The following is a 25493-nucleotide window of genomic DNA, read 5'->3' on the forward strand; positions in this document are numbered from 1 at the left end:
TCCTTGCATTGAAACAATAATTTTAGAGTGCTGAATATGTATCCTTTATTAGGGTAGTCCCTAGGTAGCAGGTTTTCAGATGTTCACTTGGTGTTCATATAGCTTCTAGTCTGATGAGGTCAGTAAGGATATTCTTACACTAATGCAGAGAATACACATTTGTTGTCTGGACAAATGTGCCCCCAGAAATCATGAGTTAAAGTCCCCAAAGAGTAAAAACAAGTGAACACAGTTGTGTTCCAATTGAAACATGGATATATGGTCATGAGATATGGAGAAGATCTGAGAATAGGAAACAAAGAGTGGAAGGAAGGAAAAAGGAAGGGAGAGAGGGAGGAAGAGAAAGTGAGAGAGAGGATAAGAAGTGAGGGAGGAAAAGAAGGATGAAGAAATCAAGAGAGGTAAAAGATCCTATTAATTCCTTATTAACACATATCCTTTTGCATATATATGAAAAAACCCACATTTATATGAGCAGTCCACTAGGAATAAGTCAGGTACAGAATAAGTCATGTACTAGGAATAAGACATGTACAGAAATATATTTACACATACTTCTGCTGATCCAAATTTACATTTTCGAATATCTAAACAGACACCCATTGTATGTCTAAGTAATATACACTGCAGCTGTTGACATGAACACAGATACAGTGCCAAGATTTTTTTTTTTCAATTCATGCTTCAGCACACCTGAACTATTCGAGGAAGTACAATAGAGCAAGCACTCACACAAACAGGGGAGAATGAAAACAGGTAGGGCCACATGCCCATTGCTCATGGAAAGCCCAGCACTTGGAACAAATTATTTGCTTGCATAAGTGATCCTAAGTGGGATTTGTGTCAGTCAGATACATTTCTGTTTCATAAATGTAATGTGGTAAAAACCTCAAGAAATATGTATCCTTGAAGTAGAGATTTTGTTCTAGAGAAAAGTGTACAGCTGTTTTCTGTGAACAGACGTGAGGTTTCCTGTTGCTGTTTTTGTTTTCCTACTGTGGAGTTCACTGAGTGCAGTGGATAGCCAGCAGATACCTTACGACTTAAAATCTTTTATAATACTAATGTGGAATTAAGAATGGGCATTACAGGTTGATTGTTCATTCTGTGGGTAAGATACCATGTTAGGAAAACTTTAAGAACTTCAAAGGCAGAGAGTAGTTGGCAACAGCAGAATGAGGAACATCCCATTTAATTCTTCCCCACACTTTTTCCCCAACCCCAGAGATATATCTGGCAACACTCATGGATTTGGAAGTTTTCTGTTAGTCTAGGAAATCCCAAAACTTAAACACACAAAGATAAATAGGTTGAAAAGGAGTTGGGAAATAAATGATAGAATTTGGCTCATGGAAAAGTTTATTTCTTCAAGCACAGTAAAAGGGTCTGAGCCAAATGGATCACAGAGCATGTAATAGGATGCCTTAAGCACAGAGCAGTGTCTCTTCCTGGCAGGAATGCAGTAAAAGTATATAGGAAATTCCAGGTATTCCTTGGGAGCTGGAGTTGCTCAGACATCCAGGGGGACTCTACAGTGTACTTGACAATGAACTGCATGCCTTTAAGAGAGCCAGGACAAACCAGGAACAGACTCCTCTAGCTGACACATTTGGTTTGCATGAAGGTGTATAACGGTAGCTGGAAATTATGTTGATCAAAGAAGCATCAAACAAGATGATTTTAGCCAAGGGTGGTCCTTGCAAATTCTACCTCCCAATTATCTCCCAACACTGGTTTCTGCCCTTATTGCTGTCTTAGACCCTTGGTGTCACTGCAGATACCACCTTTTATTACCTTGATTCTAACAATAGCCAAAAGCGGTTTCCTTTCCCAGATCTTCGTCCTTTAACTTATTTACCATAGAGCAGCTACCACATTCTATATAACACACATATCTTACCATTTTGTCTACTTTTTCTAATTCCAAAACTTCTATCTAAGATATTCTTAAGTGACTCCTTGCAAACAAGTACTTAAAAAGTGGGTATACAAACCAAGCATCCTTGTATACATATAATGTTGTTATTTAGTAAAGGCAAAAAGAAAATTGCATACTGATGACATGAATATGTTTGTCTGTTTTTATATAAAGAAGTAAATTTTGGCTGAGTATTTGGTATTACGAGATGTAGAGTATCTTCAGTAGCTTTGCAGAGTTGATTGGTATTTTGATTTTAAAATCAACACTGCTGAGAATACTGCTTTGCTCAAAATACAGTACAGAACTGGCAGAAGTATGTTTAGAGCACTTTTGGAAATTGCTGGAAATTCTGTATTAAGCCTAAGCCAAAACTCAGTTAATTTTTAAATGAAATTCAAATCATCAACCTGAAGATCATAAAAAATAAATCAAACACTATAACACAATACAATTCTGATATATAAGCTTGATCATGCGAGACATGACAATAGGGAAATATTAAAGTCTCTGTTTTCTGTAATTACATCACTAGTTTCATATATGAGCAAAGCACTTTGAATGAAGAGTAAAAACACCACACTTTGTAATGTCCAATAGTCTGGAATCTGAGGCATTTTAAAGCATTCACTAGCACTAATGGTGCAAGGACATGATAGTGCAAAGTGCCGGAGTGTTCAGTGATGTTGCACAATGCAACATAGGCTTGTGTTTCTAGAGACACCTTGGATTCATTACATGTTTGTGAGTTGATATTTGGTGGTTGCAAGTTCTGATATGTAACACTTATACAGAGTTTCACTCACAGTTTAGGCAGTGATGATCTATTCTGACCTAAGTATATTTCCCTCCTAATAGTGGGAATCCAAAGCTATCCTTATGTATGCATTATCCTCTTCACCTGTTCAGAATCTGTCACCCTCACCAGGCTGCTCATGCTGTGAATCCATATAATCACACACAGCATTATTAGTAGATTTGTTTGGGTGGCTTGTATTTATTTGTACACTATTGTGTATCTATGAATGGAGGCATTGTACAGCTACAAAATGTATTGTGCACATTTCCTTTGTCTGTCAGAGGACTAGTAACATTTCATGCTCTGTAGCCCTGAAAAGCTCCACTGTATTCTCAGGAGATAATGGAAAAGGAATAGTAAATGATGCCATAATAATTGTGAAAATAATTCTGACTTTGAGGACACTTTGGACCACACCTAGGAAATTTCTCTTCTTTAAATATGAAAATTATCTCAGTGCTTCAATGTGTTTAGTGACATTTAGTGGGAAGCCCAATTCTGTAGTCTCTGGTGAAGTCTCTTGTCTACTGGGCCTTTAAGCCTTAACTTTGATCAGCATGGTCTCTTTTCACCACATGGACACTGCCAATTTGCTTACCTCACTCTTGGTGAATAGCCAGCATAGCCTCACCTGTGTACCCAAGACTGTTCCCAGCATATACCCGCATGACACGTACACAGTAAGGTCACTGATGCTTTGCAAGTTTGTTAAGTGTTCTCAGGTCTCAAAGATGCATAGTTTTGTCTGAGGGGGTTCCATTTAGATAGAGGAAATTATGTTGGCAGATTCAGGAAGAACCTTCTAAAGGACTAGGACACGCCTTAGTGAAGAAGGTCATTGAGGATATTCCTTCACCAGATGGGGAATGGAGCTTGATGACCTCAGGTGTCCCTTCCATGTCTGACAGCCTGTGATTTTGTGGAACTGAACTTAGGGCTTCTCCCAGACATCCCTCTTGTTTTAAATTGCACATAGATTTATCCAAAGTTCCCACATTCAAATCTCATTTTTATTTTAAGCTACTTTAGAAAATAAAGCATAGGGCCATTATTTTCAACTTCACTTTCTGCTCTGATCCTTTTCCTTTCCTTTAATCTATCTTTAGCATCCTTTGACTTACCTTCTGCTTCCCGAGGACTCCAGTGTCCTGATGGTCCACAGGGCATTGGGGAGGAGGCATTGAATGCATATTGCACCAGGATTCTCCCTTCTAGGCAAAGGTCACATGCTGATCCCAATTCTCTAGGAGGCCAAGGAAAGGGGAAACACACCGACTTAGGAACATTTGAGTGAGCAACTGATGGGACTGGGGCAAAAGCCAGAGGACACAGCCTGTTTACTCCCTTTTCTCCATGCACACACTAAGACTAGAAAAATGACTATAAATTAAATCCCTCCTATTGCTCAGGATTTGGCAGCCGTCCTGATGCTGCACACTCCTCTGATGTCAAGTAGCACAGAAACGATTGGCCAGAAGACCTCTACCTACAATAATTTTAACAGCATATGGCATAAAAATCACCAGTGAGAATCTTTTGTACGGTTGTAGGAACATCTTTTGCCTCATTTTTATCCTCAGAAATAACTCATTTAAGAACATTTCCCAGGTACCCACTATATGAAAGTATCAGTCTGTATCCTAGGCACTAAACATGAAGAAGGTGTGGTTCCCTCACCAGAAAATGAGTGGGCTGGATGAGATGATGCCTAAAAAACCTTCCAGCCCTGACATTCTGGGGATGAGTGAGTCACCCACAATTTAACAGTCAAAAGCAGTTTCTTTACTATGCCATCTAACTCATTTTAGCAGCTTTCCAGGGGGTGAGCCAATCTCTCAATGGAACCAGTCCCAAAAGTGGAGTATTATGGTGGCTTCCCCAACTGTCTGGAGTATCTGGATTCAATCTCTCTCTGGCTACAAACGACTCTGGATTCCTACTGGTTCTCCAAATTTGGCATCTGGAGGAGGTGGTTATGGAGAAGACAGAGGAATGTTCTGTATTCTCATGGACCTATATATCTGAAAACCTCAGTGGCATCTGCTGAGACTCCTGGCAACAGAATCTCTAGATGATGTTAAGGAACATCCCAACCAATCCACTGTTTCTCAAACTGTGACATCCCTAGTGATTTCTCTTCAATCATTCCCAGAAGAATCTGTGATTTGGCTACCTGCAAGGATACAATGACAGAGCCAGTTCTCAAGTTGTGGGTTTTCCCCGAACAAGCAACTCCATAATTCTAGGGTTATAGTCTAAGAAACTGTTATGTATGAGCATCATAGTTGGCTGGTTTTCCCAGGCAGGGGTCAGGAAATCACCACAAACTCCATTGTCAACAGCCCATGCTCCTGCTTAACCTCTTGAGCGATTCCAACATCCAATGACCCTAACTTTCCTCATTGCCTGAGTCTTGTCTCTCTCTTCCACATTGGGTCACATTACTCCACATTTTCTGGTTTTACATGGCTGATATTTCTCATCCTGTATGGTTCACCTGAAATAATTTTTCCTCTAGGAATATGTTTATAAGTAAATGATATATTACGAGGCCTTTGACAATCAGATCAAAGGCCTTCCTCTCCTTCCTCTCCTGTATTAGGTTCCTCACTTAACCCTAATGTCTTATTCAACTTGAACATATAATGCTGTCTCCATGCTATTCAGGTAGGCTCATGTAACAAAATATTGGCAGTAGTTTGTGAGTTGCTTTTGGAAAATGAACTATCTTATTTATATGGTTATCCTTATAATAAAGGAACATGGGAAGGAGAGAAGGAGGGAGGGAATTGAGGGGAATCTTCTGCAGTCTTAATGAGAACAGAAGTCCCTCACAATGTCAGCTTCTATACAGAGCAGCTCTGAGTAGCAGGATTGATGACAAAATAGTGACATCATGACTGCTGTAGGATGGATTGTCTAAATCCAGCACAGTCTTGTGCTGACCTAGACAGCTACTGAGTTATAAAACAGTGATGTCATGAATGCTCTGGGTGGATTCAGAGATGTGCTGACCTAGACAGCTACTGAGTTTCTCCACGTCCCTTAGGCATGGCTTGAACATCACTAATCTCTTAATATGCATCTGGTTCACAAGAGATACTGTGACTAGTAAACACTATTCAGCTAACAGCAAATGTGATGTGTCGTAGTATCCTATGCATCCAGGGAATGCTTGTGTTTCTGACTCCCTCTGGCATTTATTTGATTTTCATTGACACCTGTATACACACACACACACACACACACACACACACACACACACACACAGGAATCATATACCTGTCCAGTGCTAATATTGAGGGAGTTCATTTTCTTTTCTTTTCCTTTCTCTTTCTTTTCCTCTTCTTTTTTTGAGACAGGGTTTCTCTGTATACAAACAGTCCTCACTGTCCTAGAACTCACTTTGTAGAACACACTGGCCTAGAACTTACAGAGATGTGCTTGCCTCTGCCTCCTAAGTGCTGGCATTTAAAGCTGTGTACCACCACTGCCTAGTGAGTCCACCTTTCTTACAAAGTTTATCCGAGTCAAAGCTCAAAGCTACAGATATGTGCTGTTGAACAAGGAGCCTAGTAGCCACATGTATCCATTTAAATGTAAACTAAGTAATATAAACTATATATTAAAGAATCTGAACCTTGGTTGCATCAGTCATAATTTCAATTACTGAATGGCTTGTATCTTGGTAAATGTGCTGCTATCTTGCTGAGTGTGGGTATGAAACAGTCCCATTAGCAAATAAAGTCCTGAATGGTGCTTCACTAAGCCATCCTAGATAAAGAGAGACTTTGTTTCTCTATTTTGCAGCTAGGCTAGTAATAGTATGTATAACCTTTGTGGGAGAAATCACTCATTATCTTATGTGTTAGGAGATGTGGAGGAGAAATTCTGCCTGCATAAGGCTAAGCCTCTTTGACTTACAGATCAGAAAACTGAAGTAAAAGGGGCAGAAATAACAGATGCATCCACAGGGACTTTAGACCGAGGTCTCCTAGTTCCTAGTCTAGTATGCTTTCCAGTATATGATAGCCAATTGTTCAGACAACTGAAACCACCCCCCAGGATTGCAAGACAGATAAAATAAAGGAGTTAGAAAGACCAGGGGTGGCCTTGAATTATTTATTCAGTTGCCCCTGTGTGAGGACTCAGGCTGTGGGGGAATCTGAATATGTTTTTTTAAGGGAAACCCTTGTATTCTCCTAGACCACAGATGTGAGAACAGCAGGAGGACATGAGCATGGCCAGGAGCGAGAGGCTGGCATTGATGGATGGTGTGGAAAATACCCAAGGTTTTTCAAGGAAAGGGGATTTTTCAAGTAGCCAAACAGTTCTGGAAAAGCTCACACGAGGTAGAAGCTAACATTCCTTGAGTGTAGAGTATGTGTGCTTGGTACATCATAGATGTCATTTGCTGACTTCCCCATGTATCACAGGTAATGTGGGCAAGTTCGCATCTCTTAAAGGAGGAGGGCTGTAAGGATCACAGAAGTGAGAGGTCTTGCCCAAAGTCTCATCTACTGGGAGCAATGAAGTTAAGGGTGGTGGTGGTGAGTGTGTGTGTGTGTGTGTGTGTGTGTGTGTGTGTGTGTGTGTGTGTGCATGTGTGTGTGTGTGTGTGCATGTGTGTGTGTGTGTGTGTGTGTGTGTGTTCCTACATCAAAGTTTCTATGCCTCATACTAAATCAATTGTAGAACTATTAAACTCCCTGATTTTGCAGGAACGATACACAAATGATATGGTACCACTTTTTTTTACGGCAAATTATTGATACTTGTGAACCAACTTCCCTTAGATTATGGTGTGCATAGTTACTAACCATAATTTGACATGTTTCAAAGTGTCAGTTTGAATTTAGCATGCGATAACTCCATTAGGCAATCTTACCCTGAACAGAATAGCTATTGTATATGCCTCAAGTACTTACTGACTATAGGTTATTAAAAACATATTGATTAAAGCTGAGAGTACTATGTAATAGAGACACATCTCATTACACAACAATTAACCCTCTAATAGGTTTCCAGCAATCAGATGGAATTAATTTAATGGACAATAACTGCTTTATGAAATATAAATTGAATACATACACAGGAAGCTTAATTTACAAAACTTCCATTTTTAAGTACAATGGAGGCCAAAACTTGACCAAAAGTCTGATACTTCTCATCAACACAGAGAAAATAAATAAATCTACAGGCTGCTGGAAAGGTTGCTCTAAAGTGTCTCATGATTGTTCCCAAACCCAGCTCTGAGTTCTGAAAAGGTGGCTGGGGCCAGGGAAACAGAATTCCTACAGAGAGCCTGGAAAGTACATTGCCTTCCCAACAGATCAGATTCTGGCCTGGATGGAAAAGGAAGGTTCTAGATTCAGTGACTGCTAGTGATGTAGACATTTAGAGCCCCAATTTGATGTGATATAATAGTATAATGCGTTTTTAATTTCTTAAACTTATTTTTCAATTCACAGATATTAATTTTGTATACTTTTAAAGTATAAGATAAAGTTTTCATACAGGTTTTTAATGATGAAATAAGGGTGATAGGCAAATTTTCACCTCTTATTCTTAACATTCTTTTGCATGTATGATAAAAACACTTAAAATCTACTATTTTAGCCATTTGGAAATATACAAAGCATTATCATTCATTATAATGTCACTTGTGTGGTGCAATAGACCACTAAGGATTATTTCTGTAGTCTGAATGAAATTGTACTCTTTGACCAACATTTTCACTTCTTGCACCCACCTAAGTTTACCTTCCTCTTCCAGGCATCATTCTTTCTTATACAAGAGTTCAACTTTATAAAATTTCACATATAGTGGAGATCAGGTAGTGTTTCTCTTTCTGAGATTGTCTTATTTCAATAAACATAATGGCCCTCTAGACTCATTCTCTGTGTTTTAAATGACAGTTTCCCTATTGCCTTTTAACTGGTTAATGTTCCACAGTATACATAGCCATTTAAAAAAAAAAAACTCTTCATCTGATGAAGGATATTCCAGTTGTTTCTGCATCTTAGCAATTGTGAATAATGCTAAACAGGCTATATGGGACAGGGTGCCTCTTCTATCGACATGTTTCATCTGTTTTTTATCCTTTTTTTTTTAATTTTGCACCTGTGTTTTCAATGCTTTTTGCACATGTGGGTTTACATATGTGCATGTACTTGTGTATCTTATTCATGGAGGCAGGATCCCTCAATCAAACCAAGGACTTGCTGTTATGGCTAGTTTTGCTAGCCAGGTTACTCTGGGATACTCTGTCTCCACTCTCCTAGGCCATGTTATTGCAGAATTTACTGGGGTTTGGGGATCTGCTCAGGTCCACGTGATTCAATGGTAAGTGGTTGAACTACAGAGCCATCTTCCTCGCCTCTAATTTTTTTGAATATGCATTCAGTAGTGGCAGAGCTGAATCATACAGTCCTAGTTTAGTTGTATGAGGTACATCCACATTATTTTCCAAAGTGGCTGTATTAATTTACGTTCTCACAAGCAGTATACATGATTACCTTTCCTCATAAATCTTGTCAATTCTTTAATGTGTCTTTTGGGAATAGTCATTTTAAGATTGTGAGGTGATAGATAAATCCTTTCATTTATAAATTGAAATTTCTCTGGTACTTAGTGATAATGAGCATTTAAAAATTGTTTATTAGCTATTTACATCTTTAGCACTAGGGAATCTCATTTCAGGTCTTTATGTTTTCATATATACAAACACACATACACACAACCTGTAAATGAGAGATTTTGCCACCTTTTGTGAGGAAAGTTAATGCCTCCTTCACACCTCTAGTCTGGAACAACTTAAATAAGGTATATAGGATTCATAGAGAAGACATTTTCAAATGTGGTGAAGGCCAGCCTCCAGCACTTTTTATGAGCTTTGGCCAAATTTCTCAGACTCCTTCGGCTCCAATGTTCTCCTTACCTGTCTCATAAGGAAAACATACTTATACTGAGTTCCTGGAAATATTAAATAAGACTCTGTACAAGAAGCATTCAGATTAGAATCTATCTCAAGGTGAGCACTTGACAGACAGCTGCAAGTCAGCATAGAAAGACAGATTAACAATTAGCATGGCTATTGTCTTCACCATCATCAATGCCATATCCCCATTCCTAGATACTCATCACAAGAAGGGCTAAGGGTGGGAGTGGGATATTCTGAATAATGAATAACTATATGATTCTGAAATGGATGCAAACTATTTTCATGAATATTCATTTTCATTTTTTTGCAATGGTGGGGTTGGATTCTTGGCCTGATGCACTGTATGCAAGTGTTCTACAATTGAGCTACATGCCTGGATATGTATCTTTTTTTAAAATCTGGTTTCCTCAAAGCTTGAGCTCCTTGGGGATGTATAGTGAAAGGACACATGAGAAGGTATTGAATTTAGGTCTCTACCTTCTGACCATCAGAAAGAGTAATCAGACACTTTTTCATGGGAAGGCAGTTAAAATCTGGGAGAGATTGATATGTCAGGGGGCATGAGGATAACAAGTGACAGACCAAGGAGCAGAACTTTGGTTTCTCACACTTGATTAGTCCCTGGTTTTCCCAAAATATGCTAGACATAAACTTTATGGTTATATATAACCACAGGCCTCTGCAAATATAAATAGTGACAGGTATGCATATTGTATATAATGTGAATTATATATATTTAATATGAAGGGGTTTTCCAATTAACCAGAGGCAATTTTAATTCCTGGGCTAATGGAGAAAACAGCAGAAGAAATTTCTAGCAATAGAAGTATTCAACCTTCTTTTAGGTGGGTGGGCAAACTGGAGGAGTTGAGGAGTCTCTCATTATATAGCCCTGGCTGTCCAAGAACTCACTATGTAGACTAGGCTAGTGTGGAATTTACAGAGACGTGTCTGCTTCTGTCTCCCAAGTGCTGAGATTAAAGACAAGTACCACCAGAGTAGGGTGCATTAGATTTCCATTTCTCATACATCCTGGTTTCTGAGCTTCCAGTAGTAAAGTGAATTTAACCTCCAATTCATGTGCAAGTATGCATCATCACTTGATCACTATTTCATTCTCTGACCTAAACTTGTCAGTGTGCTTCTGGTTCTCAGTAACTGATGGGTGGTGTGGTCTCTATTTAAGAAAAAAAAAGCCTAACCCTCCCAGGCTCCCTCCCTTCTGAGTCTTCCTGTTCCTGGCAGGAGGAGAAAGGACTCAACATTCCACAAGGGGCACACTCACCTTTCAAAGAAGTGGCCATCGATGGGTGGGAACCACTCGAGCATCACAGAGTCAGTTGTGTGGCCCACAACCTGAGGAGCAAGGGCTACAGGTGCAGGCTTTCTGGAGGGCTGCCAGCTCTGGTATATGAGGTCCAGGTAACAGTGCATTCTGGAGACTTGATTGGGCGTGAAAGAGTCTGTACAGTCATCATCTGTAAGAGTAAGAGAGAGAGAAAGAGAAAGAGAAAAAAACACATAAGCCTCCAGCTGCATAGGCAGGCATGTAAGAGAAGGATGACATCTCCATGCACCTAGAGAGTCAGTACCCCGGTCTGTCCTCACCAGCTCAGGGCAGCCTCTTCCAGTGCTCAGAAGTTAATGGTCTGTGAACAAATTAGTGAAGTCATCACTCCTGGAGACAGGTGAGAGGAAACAGGAGGGAAGGGAGGTGGGTAGAACTGGAAAAATTTAAGCCTGGAACTGAGGAGAGAGCTGCTAAGAAGTTACAGCTAAGGACAAGGGAAAGACAAGTTGCTTTCCAGGGACCCTATGTACCCTGGTTCCCAAGCCATCCATGTCTCCACCCCCATTTACTTTCTCTCATTCAGTTCTTCATTCATTCATGAACTAGTGTGTTCACTAGTTCACTGTTGTATTCTTTCACGTTCATTTGTCCGTGCATTAATCTATTCTACTTTTGACTAATGCAGTTATATTGTGCTTGAAACACAGTCTGATATTGTACTTGTAAGCCAGTCTGTGGAAAGATGGCACTTAAAATATTCCTGCCTTAAGAAGGGCATTGACACTATTCATCTCATGATCAGAAGTGTTGTTTTGTGACAACTGTCATGTAGATCATCAGTGGTTTGATAGAGATGGCATTGGGGAAAGTGGACCAACTAGGAAGGCACCAAAGATAGTTGTATACATGAGGTCAGTCAGATAACTTGGTTGAGGATGAGAAAGAAAGTGACACTACAAGAGAGGTCACCACACAGCTAGAACATAATATCCCATGTAAGGCTCAGGCCAGGCCAGAGTTAGGCCAGGCTGTTATAGGATGATATCTTAGGTAGATTACTATTGCTGCGATAAAATCATGACCAAAAACAATATGTGGAGGAAAGGGTTTAATTAGCTTATACTTCCATGCCACAGTCCATCTTAAGGGGACTTCAGGGCAGGAACTCAAGTTTGGTAACTGGAGGCAGGAGCTGAAGCAGAGGCCATGAAGAATGCTGCTAACTGGCTTGCTCCCCATGGCTTGCTCAACACGTTTTCTTGTATAACCCAGAACCACCTGCTCATTGGTGACACCGCCCAAAGTGAGCTGGGTCCTTCTACATCAATCATTAACCAAGAAAAAAAATCCCCATAGACTTGACTACAGCCCAATCTTACAGAAGCATTTTCTCAAATGAGGTTTCTTCTCCTCAAATGTTCCTGGCTAGGGTCATGTTGACAAAAACAAAACAAAACAAAACAAACAAACAAAACAAAAAACAAAAACAACAACAAAACAGCACAGATGAGAGCAAGAGCAAGCACATCTCCTTACAATTTATGTGTATGTGTGTCACATCTCCTTACAATTTATGTGTATGTGTGTTTGTGGGACATATGCTTAGCATGTGCCATGTATGAGTCAGGTATGGTGGGCCAAGCTTTGGACAGTTACCCTTTCTCTCCCAACACATGCTATTTTGAGTGCATTTGTCATTTTCTCTTCCTTACAGAGTTGGGAACCAAGTCTGTGTTCAGATAAGCAACTTTTCCTAGGTCACAGAGCTAAGCATATCTGGAGCTTGAACTAAAGCTCTGCTTCCAAATGATGCCGTGACTTTTTTTTCTAAGCACAAGTGAAATATATTATGGGTAAAGTCTTCCAGCAGGTGGCTTATAAATGATAGTTAAGCCAGTTCTACTCTAAGGGAAATTGGACACAATCTCTCAGGTGTCTAGATATCATGACCTTCAATTCTATTCTCCCTTTTCAAGGGTGTGGACTGAAGGCAGAGGCCAAAGACTTGGTCTCTAGGGAAAAAAGTTTGTCTCCTGTTTCATTCTCCAACAGTATGATTCAGCACCCTCGGGAACAGAAAAAAAGCACGGATTGGCTTGATTTCCTAATGCACCACTTCTCAGGGGTATCTGCTTGGTCAGGGTTACCGCAGCTGGGCCCCAGACAGAGGAGTGTGGAGCTCACCAGATCTTAAAAATAAATGTGCTACTGGAATCCAGCAGCATAAACTCACTTCTCCTTATCAAACATAGAGAAAATAAGTTTGGGCAGGTGCTGGGCAGCTAGAAATGACCTTGAAGGGTGTGGGAGACCTTATATGCAGAAACTGACTTGGATTCCCTTAGTAATTTTTGACAGTCACTTATTTAGCACCTTGAGGGGAAATTTTAATGCATTTGGCGGAATCAGAAGAGCCCCGTGTTCCTTTGCAAGCATTGTACATGAGCAACAGTAAATCTTTTCACTATGTAACTCCCTAAATCCTGTGGCCACCTATTGCCAGGAGAACACACACCTCAACCCGAGGATGACCAGAACAAAGGTTCATTTCTCATTATCGCTGCTATTTGTATCTTTTGTCCTGAAAGTCTGGAAAGATTAGATGCAAGTGGAGTGTTCTATGGCTCAATAAAGAAGTGCGATGTACAAGATATTGAATCAAGGGAGCAAGTGTCTTTCTGCCCTTGGCACCTATGGTTCCCATATGGTGAAAATGAGAGGGTTCATCTCAGAATATGGCTGAGCTGGAGTGCAGGGCATTGGAGCTTTATGGCAAATGCTACGCCTCGTGTTTGGGAGAGGTGAGTGAAGTGTGTGTGGGTATGTGTATCAGAAAATGGGAAAAGGAAGAAAACTAATACTAGCCCAATATGAACTCTACATAGCAATGTTGATGGACAGAGATGAGGAAAATCATTGAATTCGGGATGGGTTTGCTGAAGCATTATCACAATAGTTAAAATATTAACACATCTCTTCATTAATGGAAAACTGTCTATATATTTTAAGGACATCCTTAAGACAAAATACTAACCGACTACTAGCAACCCTCCTAACTTTGTGTATTGGTTTCCTGACATATAAATTTGAGGTATTTAAATCAACTCAACCATAGAGTGCTAGAAAATATTCAAATTAGCAAACACTTAACAAGCTGAATGAGGGTGAACATAGAAGCTATTTTTTCTTTATAAACTTCTATTCAACTTTTCTTCAAAGGCATATGTTTTGCTTTTATAATTTAAGTAGTAACCATCCCCAGTTTGCCAATAGGAAACAATTTGAAAACTCGATAAGTGATAGAAATTAGTAGGGGAACAGGAATGCATTTGGAACTTATTAATTTGAAAACATCTGTCCAGGTTACATCACACTGAGACTTAGCTACTATCAGCATCTTGGGCAAAATCCCAAAGGGATTCCATTCATCATAAACGCTCTGTCTCAATTAGCTCATGTCTAGTGTCAGGCCCACTTGGCTTCCAGCCTCAAACAGTTTCACTTCTGCCATCTGTGGTCTCTTTATCTAAGCCTTCAGGCTCATCTTGTTCCTCTTTCACATTTTGTGTCTAAGCTGAAGAGACACTGAGAACTTCAGCTCTTGGAGAAACTTCTTGGGCCACCATGCTATTATCACTATAGTGTTCCAGGCTTGCTACCTAAGTCATGTTCTGAGGGGTGCATTGCATGGAAGCTCAGTGCAGACACCCAGTAACTCTACCTCCTGTCTTGGACAAAATGATGACCCCAGCAGCCTCATTTCCATTCACTTCAATAGGAGGGATGGTGACAGTTCCTTCCTCAAAAAGCTGATGTAAGCATTTAGCAAGTTTGCTGACATCCAGTACCTAGGTAAATAGGCCAGTGTTTGTAAAAGCTTGTCATTTTGGTTCTGTTTTTAAAATTCATAACAATAGTCTCAGTAATAAATGATTTTAAAAACTATATTCACCGTAAAGCTTTTGAAATATATCCAAAATAAGCATCACCCTAAGGTCAGTACCTGTAGTGCACAGTGCATAAGTGTGTATACATACATACATACATACATACATATATTATGGGTGTGAATTCAGCAAATTTCTGTAATTCTCATTGTATATGTGTCTTACACGTATGACTGGGGTATTCTCCACTCATTTAGTTAATAAATAATCAGGTTAGTTATTAATTTTCAAGCACTACTTATTCTACCAAGGACAATTCTAGATTCTTTCCTTGTTGGTTGTCATATCTATCATCATTCTATGTTAAGAGTGATTATTCTCCATGAAATGATAAAGTAAACGAGGCTCTGAGAAAAGAAACAATTTGTCTATGGTCAAATACTACAATGTAGTAACTTAAATTTCAGGTTCCTGACACAACATCCAACATTTTGAGTATCATGTCCCTTGGCCATAGCCTACATCACGTTCAGTGGTGTCACAATGTTCTGTCCTGTGGAATGTTTTGCAGCTCATTTCAGTATTACATTAACTTCAAGCTTGTAAAAACATTTTTTAGTTTTTCACATAGATAAACATTTATCTCCTGTGCCTGGCATATAGTAAATACTTAATAAATATTTAGAAAGGGAACACAGCTTAGAACATTCTTCCTGCTAAATATTTAAACACATCAATTGGTTTATTTGCTTCAGGTATGTTCTTTAGAGACAGAACTGTTTGGGTCAATGCATGTGTGCATATTAAAAGTTCCTGACACATAGAAAAATGCTAACATAACCAAGAGGCTGGAAAAAAATCATAGGATCCTATAGTCTGTGCTTGGAATACCTCCTTAAGTACAACTTGCTATCTTCAGAAAGTTGGGGGCAGGTTTGATTCCCAAGGGCTTAGCCATTGGTTTAGTACAAATATATTCCTTAGTGCTTTCTATTAACACACCAGCTGTCTGTTGCTTACTAGGCTGGAGCACTTGAGAGCCTCACAACCTTCCTCAGAAGAGTAAGGTGACTGACTGGTCAATAACTCAGACTCTGCAGTAAGAAAGGCTTGGAATGAACTCATGTGTTTGTCTTGTTTTATGACTTTGCATCCAGGCAAGTCTTGTGCTATCTGAAGCACATTTTCTGCATCCATAAACTAGTTATGCTAATTATATCACTTATCTCTTTGTGTTAATTTACGTTGTATTATATATACAATGTATATCGGAGGAATTATTATTGGTGTTCAAAGACCAATATGGTAGCCACCAGGACATGTGGCCTTTTCCATTTAAATTAATTACAATATTTAAGGGTAATAATTCAAGTATTCAGTTGCACCAGCTATATTTAAAGAGCCCAGTAGCCACATATAGCTAACAACTATTATACTGAAAAGCACACACACACACACAAGCTGTGACCGTCTTGGCGGACTGATCTGCTTGAGGAATGAGCACCCAGCAAGGAGAGACAGCTGGAAGAAGTCAACTTGGCAATGACTCTGCCCTCTGTTCTGGAAGAAGGGAGCCCCATGCATCCCTTCCTTCAGCTCTGAGAGCCCCATTCTGTTCTGCATTTTGAATTTCATCCAAGGGCTTTTGTCACCTCATCTATCAGAGATCCTAAAGAAAACAAACATTTTCAAGCTCATGGCTGCCTTGAATATGCTTTTGTGGGTGTAAGTTTGTTATCTCAGCTCAGTGAATTAGTTCTGCTGTTAACGGGTCACCAAGCTGAGGAGATCCCTTAAGAACAACAATACTAAATTAATCACCCTTTAGATCTTCTCAAAGGGAAACAAAAAAGGAGACTTAGTTTATGGGGATCTGGTAGCTGGTGGAAGCTCCTAGCCCCTCAGAAGCAGGCAAACTTCCAAACTCTTATTAGTATTTATTTCCCATGTGTGCTGAACTGGCCAACAAAAGGTGCTATAGAGATGTGCCATAATCAGGGCTGTCTGAGGGCACAGGGTGCCGGATGTGGAGGGTCAGTATGTTTGGGAATGGGAGCCCAGTGGAATTCTATTTTTGAGGAAATACCCAGCACTGTGGCTGTTTTAGGAACCAAACTTAAAGATGTTTTATAGATGCAGAGATTTGGTTATTCACTTTTCAAGAGACATCACTTTTAAACTGTGTGAGACAAGCACTAGAAAGCCCCTAGGGGTAATCAGCCTAAGAGGGAAACAGTAAAGACCATTGGGATCATCAAGGATTTTGGGTTTCACCAGAAAAATCTTTTCAGTCACAACATGCATCAAAACTCCAACAGGAATATAAGACAGTTGGAGGGAAGCTTTCCTCATTCAAACCTGAAGTAGGACCTTACTCTCACACAGAGCAGAGCATCATTCACCATCCTGCAGGAAGCAGAGCGAAAAGACCATCCAGATTATCCTATTTCCTTACCAAATTATCAACTCAGTCTCTTTAAAAGACTAGCATAAGACAAGAAGAGGAAAGAATAGTTGATATCCAGTGCATTAGAAGCAAATGACCCCAGTAAGCCTCAGTATTATCATCTGAAAAATGGGATGGATCCTGCTTCATAGATGTGCTGTGAGAATTGAATGAGAGGGAACATATTGAAATCTTTTATAGACAATAAATTGTTATACAGAGGGAAATACTCTTATTGGCAGAAACAGTTTTATGTGCCTCAAAAAGAAATTAGCATGGCTAAACTATTACATGAAAAAAAGAGAGTTTATTCATTTTCTTTGTGAGACAAAAAAAAAAAGACAATCTCTTATTTCAAAGAATTTGCTTGTTCTAGTGGGGAAAGAGATGACTGAGTTGGGTGTTATAATGAAATCTAGCACTGGCCTACTGTGTACAATTGTGGACAGTTGATCACATGGAAGCATAGTCAGGGCTGTGACCACCCCTATGAAGAGGTGTCTTGCTCAAAATTGTCAAAGATCTTCAAGTGGCCTTGATGTCGCCTGAGCTAACAGGAAACCCAGGATATGGTGGGTCCTAAGTCACAAGTCCTTAGTACTATATCTGATGGCAGTTAAAGGGCTGTGATAAGTTAAAAGCCGTCAGAGAAAATACCATACCCAATACTATGCAATAATTTTGTGTTCTTAAGAAAGAATGAATTCTTTTGCTCCAACTTCCAATAGTGAAAGAGCATATGAAAAGTATATCTGTGGGAGAAAGATTGTGGTTAAATAGAAAGCTTCAACAATGCACCAGTGGAGAACAACACAACTGCAAAACTGTTAGGAACCTTATAGATCAAGCTGAAAGATTTGGGTTTTCTTTAGAAAGCAGAGGTAGATTGTGAATGACTCAGACCATCAGACCCTTATAGTTTTTCTACCTGGATTTACTGGTTTTTGTCTCAATCACCTGGCACACATTGGTGTAGAATGTTTCTCGTGTACTCCAGAAATGCTCATGAATTAAATGCTATTCTGATTGTTTGGATGAGAAGTCTCCATCTTGGATAAGTAAGCAGCTTGGTCAAGGCTACCCTGAGCTGGGACTAGAGTCCAAGTCTGACATGCAGTATTGTGTCAGAGTAGACTACAATCGGGGAAGTGTAGGACCCTACCGGCATAGCTCATGAAGTTGTTGTAAGGAGTGTCGAAAAAGCTATGAAAGCCACAAGTGTCATTCCCTGGTCCAGGATCTCCACAAAACTTGTGTTTGGGGGCTGGGTTGGTGTCATTGCAGAGGTCTCCAGTTTCAAATGAGGGCTCTGTCTCCATGCAGGGATCACTGCAGGACTGGATTTCTGAGATGCCACGGAAGATATGATAGAGGCCCAGGCTGTGCCCAATCTCATGGATCATGGTGTGGGTGTGTCCAGGAATGCCATAGAAAGATGGGTTCAAGACAATGCCACCTGTGAGGAGAAAACCAGAGCATTAGGCAACTGTATGCTTCAGGCTAAAAGAGTGCCCAAGTCAATCAAAGACTAAAGGATGCTACTTAAAATGACAGTCTTCTTCACTCTATGACCTGACTGCCCCATGGGTGTCACAACTCTGCTGTGAGTCATTGGTTACCAAAACTGGTAGGAGTGCCATGAATCATTTTGTATTACTTTTTCAGAGACAACACTTATACCTATAAGGAGTAGTGCTAGCCTAAGGTGATACTGAGCTACTAAAATACACTATTCCAAGTAGGGATTTTGATTTCTGCCCTGCCCTGACTTACTTTTGCAACCTATCCCCTAGACTGTAACATATGCTATATTTTACACTCATTTTAAATGCTCCTATATAGATGTAACCCTCATACAGGTTCACACTTCTCAGCTCTGGCTTTCATTATACCTTCATTAACTCTGTGATATCTCACAGCTTAGTTACCATCTTTGAATCTCATGCCTTCACCTAGGAAAGAGAGCACTGGTTTGTTCAAGGGATACTTACAATTCCATTTGATGTTTCTTGAGCATTTATTATGTATCCTTCAATGCTGTGCTGATTCTTTAAGGAGTATGGATCCCTTACCTACATCATAACTCCAACACAAAGGCACTCATCTATAGAACATATTTGGGTTCTAAATTCAGGGCTCATATTCTCTGTCCCAGTGTTAATGACTATCACAGAGATTAGAATAGAGAATCTCATTGTCTTGGTTAACTTTTGTTCTCATCTGGACAAAGTCAAGGGTCATCTGCAAAGAGAAGTCTCAAGTGAGGCTTTTCCTGGATGAGGTTGGTCTTAGGAATGTCTCTGAGGACTTGCCTTGATTATTAATTTATGTAGGAAGGCCCAAACCATTGTTGGTAGCACCATTTCTCTGAAAGGTTGGCCTGGGCTATATAAAAGTTAAGCATGAACTAGTGAAAGAGCAAGCCAGAGAGTGAGCCAACAAGCAGTAGTCCTCTGTGGTTCCTACCTACAGGTTTCTGTCCTGATTTCTCTTGAAGATGGATTCTGACCTGGAAGTATAAACTAAATAAAGCCTTTCCTTCCTAAGTTGTTTTTGGTTTAAGTGTTTTATCACATCAACAGAATGAAAGTGGAACACTGATTAACTATCTGTTGAATATTTGATGAGTGATAACACATCTAAAAAGGGTTGTGAGTCCTAACTAATTACTTCTATACAGGTTGAGTAACCCTTGGCAGATATTGAATAGCTACTTGTTGTCTACCTATATGAGAACAAGAAGTATAGAAACTACCTATGAACCTAGCAGAAATGAGTTTCTGGCCCTAACTCAGACCTGTAGCATCACCATCTGTGTTTTAAGAAGAGCCCTAGATGACTTATCTGACTTCTCAGAGTTGAAAAATTAATGACCATACCTCATGTCTTTGAAGAGGGGATATCACCCATTCTGTAGAGGCAGAAGAAACCTCAGTAGAAGCAATAGATTGTACTTGTTCTACATGCATCTTAGACATTGAGATGAGGCACATGAGCTATGTGTGTAGAGGAAGATTTAAACTTTAACACTGGAAGTGTTTGATAGAAGGTTAAAATTCAGATATGGGAGCCTTGTAAATGGAGATAATAAGTACAGAGAAGTATCTCATGGAGGCAGGACAGGACTGTAGTTCCTTGTAGAGTTGGAATGGCATGCTCAGGGCAGACTTGAGGCAAGTTTTATGTTGGACTGAATTTCTTGGTCTGTCCTCAGCTTCAGGGAGTCTACCAATTCTGAATTGCTTAGAGATTTCTAACACAAAGATAAAAGTGTGTGTGTGTGTGTGTGTGTGTGTGTGTGTGTGTACGCACACACACGTACGTGCACATGTGCCAACGCATGTGTGGTGAGAAGGGCAGGCAGAGGCAGGAGATGAGAAATTGAAACAGGAAATTTTTCTCAATTCTTTTCAGTCAATCATAATCCGAACAGAATCCCTTTCCCACCCAAGACTTATTCAGGGAGGATTGGAGTAATAGCAGGAAAGGAGAGTTAAAATCTATGGTTCTAATAAATTGAGTTTGATTGAGGCTACTGCCCAGGAATTGGTTATGACCAGCTACTTTCAGGATGCTGAGCGGGCAGCATGCAGGCCAATGGAGGCAGCATATGATATTACTAGCAATCCTCCTGCCTCACACTGCCCTTCTGCTTCTAAGAAACTGGCTTTGTTTCTCTAGGAAGCTCTAAACTAAGCAACTGCAGCAGTGTTCATGAACCATGATCTTTTATGAAGCCCAGCAGTTAACAAGGGGCAGGACAAGCTGAGGGATGGTGATAGGATAGCTGACTTACTGTCCAGCATGGATCTGTTCATTATACTCCAATTGACCTTTTTCTACAGAATGACAGCACTTGGCCCTGAGTCCTGTTTCATGGCTTCTCTTAAAAGGTGAAATAGCTTGAGCCTGACATCATTCTGAAATACTATCACATGCTATGGATTTACAACCTCCCCTATTCCTGGCCCGGATCCAGACTCTGACATTCATGAAATCATCAGGAGTATTTCTCTCTATGTTAGAAGGCTGCTGTTCAGCCCTCCCCAAATGCTGATCAGGAACTTTCTGGTTGCTTTTATTTTAATAAGAGCAAATTTCATATCTTAGAAGGACACTGGGAGTGATGTAATTAACCCACCTCTTTAAAATTTTAGGAAAAAAATCCAAGGAATATTGCCTGGGGCCATTCTATTAAGGATGAGAAAACCCATGCCTTTGTCTCTAGTCTAGTATCACTTTCCCAAGAAATCCTAAGCAGGAGATAAGGACAAATCACTTTCAAGTTTGCATGAATTCCACAATCTTTCCTGCTCAACACCTGTCTATGCCTGTCCTACCACTTCTCCCAGATTTCAGGGTTTCCTGATCTAAGCACTACTGACATTTTAGAGCTCGCAGTTCTTTGTTGGGGCCACTGTAGAATGATTTTCTTCATTACTACTACTCACTGGATGCCTGTAGTATGTCCCACCTGTAATGATCGAAACTTACAAGAGTCCCTTATGGACCAGACTTGCCTCAGCAGAGAACATCTAATTTTTATATGTATCTTTTAGGAAATAAAGTGTTCTCTCTTTCTTTCTCCCCCCTCTCTCCCTTTCTCCCTCCCTCTTACTGCTCTCTCTCTCTCTCTCTCTCTCTCTCTCTCTCTCTCTCTCTCTCTCTCCTACACACACACACACACACACACACACACACACACTAGTTTCATTCCCCTAAAAATAACAGAGAACAAAGCCAATAATTTGATTTAGCACAGCTTTCTTCAGCTGAAGTTACAGAATTCTTCATCTTCAAAGTTTCATAGATTAAGAGCAGCTATTAGACTCTGGGTTTACTACAGGGTTACCATGCTGGCCCAAGATGCATCCAGAACTGCCACTCTGCTGAGTACTGGAATTCTCAAATCAAGAATCTCACTGAGTCATCAGAGCTCATTGTTATAAATATGCAAGCATTTTATTGAGGAAAATCAGTTAAACCTACTGTACTGCCTTGTTCAATGGAATATAGGATGGCTATTTTTAAAAAAAAACTCATCTTTATCGAAATGTAAATAATCCAGAGGAATGCTTTTCTTTTGTGATTTTAAGTGAAAAAAACAAAAAACAAAAAACAGTAGGACCAGAAAGTAATTGTAAAACTCCTGCAACATGGAAACATACAGAGAGCCTAGAGCATCAAATGAAAAGCAGGATTGAAAATTGTGCCTGTACTATAGTTTCAAGTCTATTCAAGTAAAAATTGCCATTACATATTTATGTGTACTGGACAAGAATATGGAAAAATATAAAAGAGACTGTAGTTTATTGTGATTTCAGACTTTCAGAGATTAGATTGTACAAACTAATGTGTTATGAATATGCATAATTTAAATGTCAGAAGAGCTCTCTGTGTTGTCAGTGGACAGAACATGGATGAAGAAAAGTTCCTACATATTCTCTTTCTGTTGCTTCTTTGGTGTCTTTCAGGACTGCCTCAGCCTAGCTGTGCCAGGATAATGTGGTTAGCAGGCCAAGAAGTATGCATGGATTAAGGAATGGAGGTACAAGAAGAATGCATTTTCCGGACAGTCAGAAGTCTGAGCTCTGAGGCTTCCCTGCTGAAGTGCATAACCTTGGATAAACCCTGCTTGCTCTCTGGCTCTGAGTTTTCCCATCAAGAAAACTATTTCTATCAGAGTATTTCCAGATTGTCAAAAGTAGGGTCAGTGACAGCAGCTTTTTGTAAATTAGACAAATAAATGAGTTATTCCCATTACTACTGCTGCCTGCACCATTATGGTTGTGGTGAAGTCTTCCTCACACTAAGATCCATACTGACTTGCTCTAAGTTTCTTCTAAAGGAGAATCTAAGACTCACCCAAGTGCATTAGGGCCTCCTTGTCCCATGGCCAAGTTGCCACTCCTGCCAACTCCTCCTCTGAAGAGTTTGCAAAGAAAATATTGAGATGTGTTGATCCATCCAATCTAAGAATGTTCTTTAGCTCATTAATGTCCAAGTAGGCTCTGAAACACAAAAGTAATCTTGGCTGTTATCACTGTCCCCCAAAGGTAATACTCAAACAGCAGGATCTCCCCCACATGATAGGTACCTCTTACACCATTGGACTAAGTAGCTAAACTCTTCATAAGCTCTACACCATTGCACTTCTCTGAAAATGTTATATTATTCCATTTATTGAAAGGAAACATATTAAGGTTAGCTATGAATAACTGGGTTCAGTTTTGAATCTAGATGCTTTGAGAACCAATGCTCATATTTCTAAAACCTATGTTATTTTCACTAAGGTCAGGGCCACATAATAGAAGCATAGAACAAGAACACAGAGCATGGGTGAGATAATATGTACTCTGGGCTTGGCTTCTGTCTCTCTCATTCACTATGTGCCTTGGTCATGCACTAGCTGCTGTAGAAGTTGTTTGTCATTTCTACATTATTGTTTTTTCTCTTTTGGTATTTCAAAACAGGGTTTCTCTGTAGCTTTGGAGCCTGTCCTGGAACTCACTCTGTAGACCAGGTTGGCCTCATACTTACAGAGATCCATCTGTCTCTGCCTCCCAAGTGCTGAGATTAAAAGTGTGTACCACCACTGCCTGGCTCTACATTATGCTTGTAAGGAGGTATCATGACTTGTTTTAAAGATGAGAAATGTGTAATTCAATGTTTTTAAATAGGTCATCCAAAGATGCAGCCCTGGTGTTCAAGATTAATGCTGGATAACTTAGAAATGTATTTTCTTTTCACTGAAGCATCATGCTGCCACCCATCGACCATTCTGCATTCTGTAAAAAACTATTTATTTCATTATCTGTAAAGCAGAGTAAAGACACCATGCTTGGGTTGCCATCATTGAGGCAGTTATACCTTAGAAATGAATTAACTCTTCATGCAACAGTAATCACTTCTTCAATATAGGGAGAAGTTTGTTGGTAAGGGAGCCAAGAAATGAGAGAGGGAGGAAAGAGGGAGAGAGAGAGAAAGGATAAGAAAAGAACAAAACACTGAGAGTGAGGGGAGACAGGGAATAAAGGCGAGAGACAGAGAGAGGGGCTTTGAAGAAAGAGACATGTATGCTATGTGGTCAAGAAATAAAAACTCCCTCACTACTGCAGAAACACCATTGATGAGAGGCTGCCTCTGCTTTCTGCTTGGGTTAGTCACAGGCATAATACTCTGTGCTGGTTTTCAGTGCCACCCTCTCATGCTTCTCATCTGCCACCCTGCTTTGTAAATAGCAGACAGTCATTGTTGGGTGAGGTTAAAAATGTGTTGCTGCTGTTTTTCTGTCTACACACACCATATACCATGTTCTTAGGGCAGCTGAGTATAGAGAAGTTACCTTGTTCTTCTCTTGGTTCATCTCAACTTTCAGATGAAGGTTGTGTATCCAGTGGAAATTCAGTAAAAATTGACCAATGTGGAAACTAAAATATCCAGGTCCTCATCTCACATTTAGTGTTTCCTGACTCAGAGGAGGCATTTGCCTCAGTTCTACTCCAATCTGAAACACCAGATATGACAGCTACTACATTCTGGCCACTCCCATCATAGGTCTCCATATGATCAAATGGCCTTGTGTTCTTCAGTTTGACTACTTGTCAGAAGAAAAGACTACTGGGGAAGGAAAGACAGGCTCACAATGGCTAATTTCAGGGGTAACATTATAAGCTAAATACTGATTCAAAATCTTGCAGTTGAGTATCCTTTTCTGGGAACTCACATCCAGCTTCTTCTATTAGAGGCCTCCTGAAGAGTTCTAATAACTCTGCCATCAGAGATTGGAATGAGGATTGAGAAAGCCAGCAGTTATTGAGTACTTGTTGTATGTGAGCATGCCAATTGGAGTGCACATGTCTCATTTCTGGTACGTCAATGTGTGGCATGGGTAAAATGGAATGCCCCCAAGCTACAGCTCCAGGTTTGAATCCAGATCTTTTTAATATCTAGGCCTCTGGGCAGGTTACTTACCTTCCTTTATTCAAGTTTCTTCATACAGAGAACAAGAATGGCAATTGAACACCATTCCTAGAGTTATTAAGAGGATTAAGGAAGTTAATAATGGAGGTGGAAATGAGTCTGGGTGATGGTTGGCATGTAGTGAACCCTGGTGCAGAGTTAGCAATTATCATGTGTCCTCATGTCACAGATGAAGGGACAGGGGTGCAAAGGTTACATAACTAATGACAAACCCAACTGCAATTCT

At 40.0% G+C, this 25493-nt stretch overlaps 1 protein-coding gene across 1 annotated transcript in view; it reads right to left on the bottom strand.

The window, feature by feature from the left end:
* Pappa (pappalysin 1) overlaps window positions 1–25493 on the bottom strand; it is a 244114-nt gene that overhangs the window by 164690 nt on the left and 53931 nt on the right. The window contains 4 exon segments of the mRNA XM_027400262.2: window positions 3839–3960; window positions 10946–11138; window positions 18447–18740; window positions 23150–23295. Coding sequence (XP_027256063.1) covers window positions 3839–3960; window positions 10946–11138; window positions 18447–18740; window positions 23150–23295 — 755 coding nt within the window.

This window comes from Cricetulus griseus, chromosome 2, assembly GCF_003668045.3.
Source record: "Cricetulus griseus strain 17A/GY chromosome 2, alternate assembly CriGri-PICRH-1.0, whole genome shotgun sequence".
NCBI classification, from domain to species: domain Eukaryota; kingdom Metazoa; phylum Chordata; class Mammalia; order Rodentia; family Cricetidae; genus Cricetulus; species Cricetulus griseus.